Source organism: Grammomys surdaster, unplaced genomic scaffold, assembly GCF_004785775.1.
Source record: "Grammomys surdaster isolate TR1022 unplaced genomic scaffold, NIH_TR_1.0 126278, whole genome shotgun sequence".
Lineage (NCBI taxonomy): Eukaryota > Metazoa > Chordata > Mammalia > Rodentia > Muridae > Grammomys > Grammomys surdaster.
The window spans coordinates 8,455,479-8,466,414 of NW_021621078.1; the positions used below are offsets into that span (position 1 = coordinate 8,455,479).

The 10,936-nt window shown below is 50.2% G+C and overlaps 1 protein-coding gene across 3 annotated transcripts in view; it reads left to right on the top strand.

The window, feature by feature from the left end:
* Positions 1-10,936, top strand: part of Rap1gap2 (RAP1 GTPase activating protein 2) — a 183,708-nt gene that overhangs the window by 155,127 nt on the left and 17,645 nt on the right. For all 3 annotated transcript variants that reach the window (XM_028759252.1, XM_028759253.1, XM_028759250.1), the window contains 3 exons: positions 4,049-4,120; positions 4,609-4,695; positions 6,207-6,341. In XM_028759252.1, coding sequence (XP_028615085.1) covers positions 4,049-4,120; positions 4,609-4,695; positions 6,207-6,341 — 294 coding nt within the window. The remainder of the gene's footprint in view (positions 1-4,048; positions 4,121-4,608; positions 4,696-6,206; positions 6,342-10,936) is intronic.

Consider the following 10,936-nt stretch of genomic DNA (forward strand, 5'->3'; position numbering starts at 1 on the left):
GGGGAGGAGGGGAGAAGAAGGAAGGGAGGGAGAGGAGGGGAGGAGGGGAGGAGGGGAGAAGGAGGAAGGGAGGGGGAGGAGGGGAGGAGGGGAGGAGGGGAGGAGGGAAGGGGAGGAGGGGAGGTGCAGAGAATGGTCAGAAAAGAGGAGAGGAAGACAAGAGAAAATGAAGGCTAGAGAGGCCACACAGACCCTGTCTCTGCATCTGGATGATGTAGACAAATGAACAAATTTAATTGGAAGATTTTGGTGAGAATGCATGGGTAAGGCTCATGACCGGGGATTTTTCTTCTTTCTAAGATACATGAAAGCTAAAAATGTCATCCTGGCCACTGCTGGTGACACATGCCTGTAATCCTCAAATCCTGGCAGATGTGGGGTCAGGGGCAGAGGATCAAGAGTTCCAAGCTAGCCTGGCCTACATAGTGAGACCCTGTTAAAAACTAAATAAGTAAAAAGAGGATGAGGAGGGTGTGGGAGGCGAGGGGGATTAAAGCAAGTTCCATTTAGTCAGTGTATACTGCATGCAAGTGTGGAAATAGTACACTAAACTCCATTAATATGTATAATTAGTACATGCTAATTTAAAAAAGCAAAAAAAGAAAAGGGTCACCTGCTGTAATGGGAGGAGGTGTGTGGGATATATTAGACTATTTCGACTCCCAGCCCTCAGCATCAGATAGGGACAGGACACACTCCTTTGTCCTCCTCACTGGTTGCTTCTTTGCCTCCCTTCATTCTCCTGACCTCCAGGGCAGCACTTCTCTGTGTCCCATTGGTTTGAGGGGCCTGGGACCCATGAGAGATAGGTTGAGCCAGGGATTTTAGGGTAGGACCAGGTGGTCTCCAAGCCCTCAGAGATCTCGTGAGTGGGAACCAAGTGCTGGTTTCTGTTTGTTTGTTTTGTTGTTTCCTGGGAAGAGAGACCAGAGGTCAGTTCCCACAGGGTTCCCTGCATCACAGAACCCCGGGTACCAGCATCTTAAGACTGCTTCCAACTATTGAGGCTGGTTTGAAGATGCCGTGTCTTCTAAAATGCTCTCCAGAGTGAGCCCCCACGCCCCAGGCACTGTGGGTGATGCACAAACTGTGAGGAGAACTGGATTAGATCCCTCAGGGGCTCTGACTGACACTGGGTCTTAGCTGAACCCTGAAGTAGGAGGACCAACAATGAGAAAGGAGAGAAAAGGCAGGAGGGACCCCAGAGGACAGAATGGCACAGCAGCCTGGGGTCTCTGCTTCTGTCCCTTTGTTATTCCGTCTCTAGGCCTCTATTTCTATCTTTGCAAACCAGGGAAGATGGATTTTAAAACATTAGGGTCCTTCTGGCCCTGGCTACTTATGGGAGCAGGGTTGGGTATGGGCTGCCAGCTGATTTCGGGAACTCTGTATTGAAGGTACCCTTTTTGTACATGTAGGTTGGGGACTCGGGGTGGGGGAAGTACTGACAAAAATCCTGAGTACTGATGGTGGCTCCTGCTCTGTGCCAGGCTCTGCGTTACAATAGTCTTCTTTATTTTCTATATTTATTTATGTGTGTGTGTGAGTGTGTCTGAGTGTGTGTGTGTGTTTGTATCTGTGTGTGTGAGTGTGTGTTTGTGCATATGGAAATCAGAGGCCAACTTGCAGGAGTCAGTTCTCTCCTTCCATAGCGTGGCTCCCGGGGATTGAACCCAGATTGTTAGGTTTGGTGGCCAGTGCCTTTACCCGTAGAGCCATCTTTCTAGCCCCTTGGATAATCTTCTTGAAGCCTAACAAGGCCCATTAGTCTGCTCATAGGGAAGAGATGGTTGATTGCCACTGAGGGCCCTTAGAGCTGAGGCCACAGAGCCAGGGAGCCTGGAGCTAGAAGTCTTCCCAGGAGCCTCTGGGGCAGGTGAGAAACCGGCTCCATGGGTGTGAATGAAGTGTGGAATCGGATCACTTCTCAAGTGGGGATCTCATTCCCATCGCTCTAGATTGAAAGAGATTCCAGCTCAGCAATCAATAGGATTCCCCATCCCTACCCGCAGGGGCCATTCCACATCACTCCTGGAGGTCTGCCAAGGTTTTAAGAATCTTCTGTGAAGCAGGCAGCTGAGGAAGGCCTATCATGACTCCCTCTGAACAGACCTGCCAGGCCATCCCTGGGCATGGGGGCTTTGTTGGATCTGAGCCCTCACTCTCGAAGCTCCCTTGGGCATCTGGTTGCAAGCTGAGAGGAGGGAATGCCTAAGGCTTAGCTGCCTGAGGAGACCAAGTTAGAGGAGGAGCTAGGGTACAGATGGGCAGTGGATGAACAGTACCAGAAAGGACTTGGGCCCTGTCCTGCTGACCTGTGGATTTAAAGGCACTTCTAAGACACTTACCCTGTCAGAACAGACTTTAATGCAGGCCTGAGGAGGAGGGGCCAGGCCAGGGAAACAGCTGGGCCTGTAGGCATTTGTGCTTTGTCCCAAGTGTCCCAGATATCCACAGCGGACAGCCAAATTCTTGTTCTGAGATGGAATTCTAGACTTGGGACACCAGTGTATGGTAGGTGGCTTGAGGGGGAGCTGTGTCTAGCAGCTGAGGCTTAGCCAGAAATCTTGTCAGTGAACACAAACCATTTCTTGACTCTGAGTACCTCAGTTTGGGCCGTGTAAATGGCCTTGAGCTTGTAGGAAGAAGGCCCCATTGACCGAAGCTCTGCTTCTCTCTGCTGGACCTGGCAGGGCCCCAGGCTGCCTGCTCACCCAGTCCGGCAGACTCTTGCATCTGCCCTACTTCACAGGACAGAGTGGTTGGCAGTGTGCCAGGGCCTTCACGTCAGCTACTGCTAGTGAAGGGATAGGGCAGCCTCCCCAGAGCCCTGTAGCCTCAGGGGCTGACAGCAGGTGAAGCCAAGGTACTTGAGTGAGAGAGGAGGTGAGGAGTGGAAGCCACCTGCTGCAGGACCACCCTTATGGGAGTCTCTGGATGGTCTGACAGTCCAGCCTTATAGTCTCAGGCCAGAGCCTGGATGTCCCCCAGCCTCATTCCCAGCCAGTGCCCTTGGTATCTCTGTGTTCAAGCCTCAGCCAGAATTGCTGGCTCTGTGTGTAGAGTCAGGCTTGAGACCTGGGTCACTGCCTGTGTCAAGTTTCTAAGAGTCCCAAGCTCTCCTTGCAACCAGTATGTACTTGTTTCTTCAAAAACGTAAATTATTATTTGTTGTTGTTTTTGCTGCTGCTGCTGTTGGTGTGTGTGCATGTGTGCACGTGATGTGTTGTGGGGACACAGGCACACAGGTGTGGAGAGAAGAATGAACTTTCGGAGTTGATTTTCTTTTGGGGACTATCAAGCTTGTGTGTCAGGTTTTTAATTTTTTTTTTTTTTTCGAGACAGGGTTTCTCTGTGTAGCCCTGAGTGTCTTGGAACTCACTCTGTAGACCAGGCTGGCCTCGAACTCAGAAATCCGCCTGCCTCTGCCTCTCAAGTGCTGGGATTAAAGGCGTGCACCACTACTGCCCGGCTAGGTTTTAAATTTTTATTTATTTGTTTGTTTATTTATTTACTTTTGGTTTTTAACTTGTGGAGCCATTTCTGTAGTCCAGTAGTTACCTTTTAAACACTCAAAGTGAGTTTGATATATGGCCAGGTTAATGGGGCCTCAGAGCTGGTTTGGAGCAGTCTGGATTCTCTGTGCCCCTTTCTCAGACTTTGTGGGTGCTTGCGCCATGTCTTTGCCATCTGTTTCCACATCAGTAAAATGAGCAGTAGTCCTCAGTTGCCTTCTCTGGGATGAACACTGTGATGGAGTAATGAGGTAAACCTCCTGGCCACCACTTGCACTGTTTGTACTTAGGGTCCCAGTGGTTCCCCAGCCCAGGGCATCATCTTGCCAACTTGCTTCTGGCCCCTCGGAAGGCAGAGGGAAGGATGCAGGATTCCATCCCATCCAGCCCACTAGAGGAATAGCATGTGGGGCTTGTGAGTGATGCTCACACAGACATTCTGTGTTCTGGGAAGGAGGGAAGGGGTAAGCTGGTCTGCTGCAAGGTGTGGGACTCCTCATCTGTCTAAGCCCCCATGAAACTGTTTCATTCAGGTATCAGTCACTGCAAGGGAAGATGTGCCCGCCTTTGGACCCCCTCTGCCAAGCCCACCTGTTTTCCAGAAGGTAAGAACCTGTTCTTGTATACTTGTCACATCCAAGACCCCAGATCTCTGCACCCCAAGTGTCAGTAGTTGGACGAGCTTGAGTATAGTCTGGGAGCATTGTGGGAAGATCTTGTTATAGCTTTGGGGGTATCTCTTTTCTGGATATCTCCCTACCTCACCCTTTGAGATCAATGTAGCCCTTGTTGGGAGTTTGATGCAGGGGTTGCCTTCCTGTTAGTAGAAGGACTTTTATACTGTGCTCCAGACCTCGGAGCCAGCCGCAAGAGTTGCCTCCAGTGACCAAGGTGCCATATGGCAGGTGGGTTTCCCAGTACTGGGGAAGTTGGCTCCCAAGCTGGTACATTCACAGGTGGGTTGGGCCTTGGCTGGAAATGACCAGATATGAGAGGGGCTAATGCAGGGGCTCTCCTGCCTTTTTGTCTGTGGTTGGAGGCATTTTATCTACAGCAGAGGCTGGGAGAGTTCTGAGCATCTTACCTGTTTCAGGGCGCAGAATTCCGGGAGTTTCTGCTCACCAAGCTCACGAATGCCGAGAATGCTTGCTGCAAGTCGGACAAGTTCGCCAAGCTGGAGGTGAGGGTGCCAGACTGAGGGTCTCCTCAAGGCTGGTTTGCTCTCTCCTAAGCCCTCTGCTCTCTGTTGTTTGGGAACTTTTGTTTTTTTCTTGGTAGGAACTCATCTAGACTCTAGGTCTCAGCAGCCAATCACCAGGGTTTTTGTTTGTTGGTTGGTTTGTTTTTCTATTGAACATGTAGGATGCCCAGGTCTTGCTTTGTTATCGAGAATAAGTGAGTGAGACATAACTTCTATGTAGTGCCCAGGCTGGAAGAGGGGCCTTTACAGAAGACAAGCTATGATTTGTAATACAGTGTAATACAGTGTACTTTATTATTCTCTGGGCCATGATGGAGCCAGTGGGTAGTGACTGCTTCTGCTAGGGATGATGGAGGGTATGTTCAGGGAAGGCTTCCTGGAGGAGGTTGCTTTTGAGCTGCTGAAATCTTGACGTCTGATGAAGCTTTCACATGAAGAGAGTCTGGAAAGTCATTCAAGACTCATGGAACAGCCAAAGGCCAAACAGAATCAGACATTGTGGGGTGGGAGGTGTGACCGGATGGCAGCCTCCTGAGGCTGGAAGATGAGGCTCAGGTGCAGATGGTGGCTGCATTGAATGGAGCAGGGCTGTGGCTTGTAGGTGGTGTGTGCTATGACGTTTTAAAGCAGTGTTTGAGTCGCATGTTAGACACATCATTAGTCAGCAGGCATTAGAGGAGCAGGAGGAGAGGTTGAAGGGGAGATAGAACAGGAACTGGCCAGTTAGAAATTATTGAAGAGTCTAAGAGAGAGGCTCAACAAAGGTGAACCCATCACAGGAGGCACTGGGCTAAACTGCAGGTAGGTGTGTCCAACCAGAGGCCTGTAAGCCCCATGTGCCCCAGGGTAGCCATGAGTGTGGTTCAAGCAAAAATCATAGACCAGTAGGTATAAATCATTATGAACTTTCCCCGTGGTAACTTGACTGTGCAGTTCTCGTAGATGACAGCATTGGGTCACAATGTCAGAAGGTTGGACATTTCTTTAAAGTTAGGACTGGGAAGACATGCTAGACTCCTAGAAATAAGGGCGGGGAAAGTGGAATTGTGGGGTGACTCAGGCTTTCAGCTCAGGGTCATGGTGACATGGGGACAATTGGGAGAGGAGCTGCTGAAAGGGCTTGTCCAGTCTGTTGTGTCTGGAGCCCCCTGGAGGCTGCATGCATGTCCCTGGCTGCTACCTGGCTGTTACAGAGCCATGGGCAGAGGGGTTGTATAGATAGATCTTGGTCTGAGATCTGGGGTGGGGGTCCCCAGGGTAAGCCCTGGAAGAGCTGGTATGTTAGGGAGAGTGAGAGCAGGATCAGGCCTGGAACAGTTGTTCTAACTGCAGCATTAGTGAGCACGAAGCTCATTCTCCTCCTAAATCCCCACCATGGTCAGGGGCTGGTGACAGAACAGCAGCCCTTAGACCAGACATCTGGGGCAGAGAAGAAAGTACACATCTCTGCTGGTGGTGTCTGAACACCTGCATATACTATTCCTTTCTAGGACCGGACCCGGGCTGCTCTCCTGGACAACCTTCATGATGAACTCCACACACACACTCAGGTCATGCTAGGCATGGGCCCAGAGGAGGACAAGTTTGAGAACGGGGGCCATGGAGGATTCCTGGAGTCTTTTAAGGTACGGATGCAAGCTGACTCTGGGTTGCTGTGGAAGAGGGCAGAGAAAGAAAGTGGCTAAGTTATTGGGGATCCATCCTGAGAGCCCAAGGACCAGTCAGAGGTGACAGGATGAGGTGGGACTTTGCAAAGGGCTGGGGCATGGTGTGTAAGGCTGGAGCAGCCAGCAGTGATTCCAGAGCATGGAATATCTCCATGCTCTCTCCCTTGGCCTGGGCCATCTTCAGCCCAGGAATCCTGTAAGCAGGTAGATGAGTGAGCAGAGGAGAGGAGGCCATATGAACTAAGACCCACCACTTCTGCTGTCTCCCTCTGTGGTCGAGGAGCTCAGGGAAGAATGATGGGGCTGAGGCCACAGCCGTAGGGGTATTCAGTAGCTAGGTGGGGGCTGCATGGTTCGTCCTTGCTGGCAAGTGCTGGAGCCCGGTTGGGGGTGGGTAGGTGGGTGGGTGGAGCCACTGCATCGAAGAGTAGTTTTATGCGGAATGGGCTCCCTGTTCTCAGCAGGACTCAGATGGAGCCTGGATGACCACAGAACCAGTGTAGGGCAGAGATGGTTTCGCCATCATGTCCTGGCTGTGTGCTTGTTGGTCCACACAGCACTTTTATTGGCATCTGATTTGAACCTGACTATAATCGTGTGCGTTTGACTGGATAGTTATTTCTCCATATTTCCTATAACACACGGGTGCTGGAGGGCAGGCTACAAGAGGCCATGGGGTCTCAGGACCCTGGATCTTAGAGGCTCACACCTACACTTACCGACTCTAAGCTCAAGTTTCTGCTAGGTTTCCCATCAGAGAGAGATTCATAAACATGACATTTTAAGGTACCAGGATTGGAATTACATGCGTTTTTAAAAGTCTCAGCTACAGGGTACTAGGCAAGATCTTTAAAGTTCCTAAGCTAGTTTTTTTGTTAAGGACCCAGAGATAATAAATTGGACCTCTGTCACCATGTTGTGAGAGTTCATTGGAATAATGCCCAGAAATTGCAGATCACTTATGACACAGTAAAAAAAACCCTTAGCTGTTAATAGGGCACACATTAACTGTGCTATATGTATAGGTTACATATAGTCTTAAACTTCCCAACTGTCATTAGTGCTCTGTGAAGAAGGCTGGAATTATGGATATAATAATTTGCACTCAATTTTAGTAATTGTAAGTATAGTTTTACATGTGAGGAAACAAAGACACAGACAATAATTTGTCCTAGGTCACCCTGGAGACAGAGTTGAATTCAGGTCTCCCAAATTCTTAACAGCTATGTGATACTCCCACCCAGTTTCTGATCATGAAGATTCCACCCATACTGGCCACACCTGGGCAGGTCTGGGTCAGTTGTTCACTGCCCAACTGGACAGCTGAGAACAGGCATAGCTCTGCTGGCCGGAGCTGGAACCAGCTGCTGAGATTCCTCCCGGGGATGGGAGGAGCCGAGCTGCTGTGAAGGAGGAGGAGCTGGGGAGGGGGGGTCTAGATGCAAGAGGAGCTGGGTGTGGAGGAGCATGCCTGTATGGCCAACATTTGGGAAGCCAAGTCAGGAACATGATGAGTTCAAGGACGGCTTGGGTTACATAGGGAGATTCTTCTTCATTTTTGAGAAAAGTGAGGGACAGAGGGGAAAAGGAACGGAGAAGGAAGAGGGAGCCATGGTGGAGAGATTGCCTCACCAAGAGGAGGGTCAGCGTGAGGCTAGGTAATAGGAAACAGGCTTGGGCCCAGGGAAGGTCGAGGGGCAGCCACTTAGTGGCCTTCTGAGGCTCTGGGGGCTCTGCCCCACCTCGTATCACACCTATCAAAGTGTTCCACCTCCCACAGGAAATTAGTCTGTTTAGCATGCTCAGAGCTGAGCTGCGGTTGACAAGTTAGCACGATGCTGGGCCTTGCAGACATTTTATGAACTTTTGTTGCCTTGAGTCTTACAAGTTTTCTTTTACATGTAGGAGCTACTTTTTTAAGGTTTCAAATATTTATGTGACATTGTACGTAGGCTGTGGACATTCTGCCCATGGGTCCGATGGGTGAGGTAGCTCAGCAGCTTAGGACTGGTGGCAGATCTAAAGGACGGTGGGTCAAGGCCAGTTTGGTCAGTCTCTTGCATCTGTTAGGAGGAGTAGCGGTTGGTTTGTGTTTCACTTCAGGGAGTCTGAGGTATTCCTAGAGGGGCTTTCAAGAGAGGGTATGCTGCAAGACTCTATTATGACTGACCTATGAGCCAGTATAACAGGGGCTTGTTTTTAACTCTGTGGTTGAAGGCAGACCCATTTTTTCCATTCAGATTTCATACCTGCCTTTGAGGTTGTAAAGTTGTGAGGAATAGAAGGAGCCATCAGGGTCAGGCACACAGAGTGAGTCTCTGGAGCACGGATGACCTTCCCCCAGAAGGAAACCTTGGCTTCTCTTGTCAACCCCTTCAGTGTTGATTCAGGTCTCCCAAGTAGAGAGGCCTGGGCAAGGGGGCAGGCATGGCTCTGGCCCAGTACAAGAGTCTGGCTCCAGTGCCTCAGGCAGGACTGTGGTGTCAGGATTACTGACATTTTTTTTTTGGGGGGGATTTATCCTAGACCTCTCTGGGATGTCTCCAGAATAAAGAGTTATCTGTAATGATTTCAGAAAGAAAACACCTGGCTTGAAAGTTCTCTCACAGGCAGGCACTAGGTGAGGATGCTCAGGGATGAGTGCCATCTTACTCCTTGTCCCCTTCAGACTGGTCTTCCCTAGAGGACCCCTTCTCAGAAGCAGACCCGCTGTGGCCACTGTGGCCGTAGGCTGTGTGTGCCCCCATGGGGTTGGTTCATTCACACCTCACTTTAGTTCTGTCTGTGAGTGGAAGCTTCCCCTCCAGGAGTCACACACTGGTTACTTTGTGGACACCGAGACCTGCTTGTAAACCAAGCTGCTTGGAGGAGTCTCAGGACCTGCCCGGTCTACTGACGTTTGGAGGTTTTCATTTTCTTGTCGATGACAATCTGAATATCTACACATTTCTAATGGAAAAGACTCATCTTTTGCAGTGTTGGCTTGGATGAAGATGTTTCTGTGGCTCCAGGGGGTGGCTCTGGCCATGTTCTTGGGAACCTTGCAGGACTTTTTCTAATGAAGGATCTGTATGTCACTGCCTTTTGGAAGGTACTTATCTCTAGATCATCTGTAATGAAGTAAAAAGAAAGACAAAATGACAGTTGACTTGTCTGTGTGGTATGGATATAGCACATTTGGACCATGGTTTGAGAAACACTGGATTGACCTAACTCTCTACTGTCCTCATAATATGGATGCAGGAGTAGAAGACAATGGGACAGAATTGGAACCACAGGGAGCAGGGAGGCAGCAGGCTAATTTCTCACCCTTTGAGGGACTGGTGTAGGTAGTGCCTGACCCCTAGTGGCAGAAGATGTCAACAGACATCTCTGGTGAAGTCTCTTTGAGGGTCCTGAAGCCATCTCAGCAGGCAGGAGGTTAGCAGTGTCTTTGTCTCTGAGGCCCTGTCTCTGTTTGTCATTTCTCAGGGTTTGGATGGGCATTCTCCCCACCCTGAACCCCATCCTGTGCTCATCTCCTTGATTTTTGTCTCTGATATTGAGTTAAGTTGAAAGAACTCATAAAAGCTTCTTGTAAGGAGGCTGTGGTGCTGGTGGCTAGGCAGTGAGGTGACACTCGTAAAGCAGTACATTCTTCGTCCTTCACCTCACAGCAGGGCTGGATGGAAGGCATCAGTGGGGTAGGCTGAGGGCTGGGAGCCACAGGGACTGAGGGAGATCGGTAGAACCAGAGGTGATCGGCCAGGAGGACGGTAAGGGACAGTAATGGGAAATGAGAGAAAAGGCCAGCATAAGACTGCAAGGTTTAGAAATATAGGTGAGATTCCAGCTCTGCACACAGGACTTTCCGAGGGTCAGAGCACCCACTGCTGGAATGAGCCAGAATGTTGGGCTCAAGCAGGGGTCAGGCGAGCTTGCCAATCGCAAGTGCCCCAGACTCCTGAAGCTCACACAAAGGCTTCCGTGACTGCCCTTCCCACTGCCTTCCTCATGCCATCACTAGCCTCCCACCCCCTGTTTCCTGATTCTGTTGCCTAGATTGACAGGGCTGGCACTTCAGTTGCCCATTGGATCATTATGTGAAATTCTTTAGACGTCACCAGACAGTTTCATTCAAATCAAGAATTGTTTTGGGACCATTGGTTGTCTTTCACACTAAGATCGGGCAGGAGAGCTGACCCGAGTGGGCAGATGTCATCCTAGGGGTTGGACACACACTGTCTCATTTCATTCTTGTGACAGCTCCTCCTGCCAGGGACCATGGGAGAACCAGGGCTCGACCCTTCCAAGAGCAAGACAACCTGCCCGGCCCTGGAATCCCATCAGTTCATTGGCTCCTCGGATTCTTTCTGTTGACTCTGACAGTAGCACATGGGCATCTGAAGGCACTTTTCTCCCTGACATTAACCTTTGGCATTTTTTATGAGAGTTGGACCCCCAAACCTCCTGCTTTCCAGTCATCTTTAATTCATCAGCCAGTGACTTGTTCCATCTTGGCCTTCATCTCTCTCCCTCCCCCACCTCTCTCTCCCTCCCCCACCTCTCTCTCC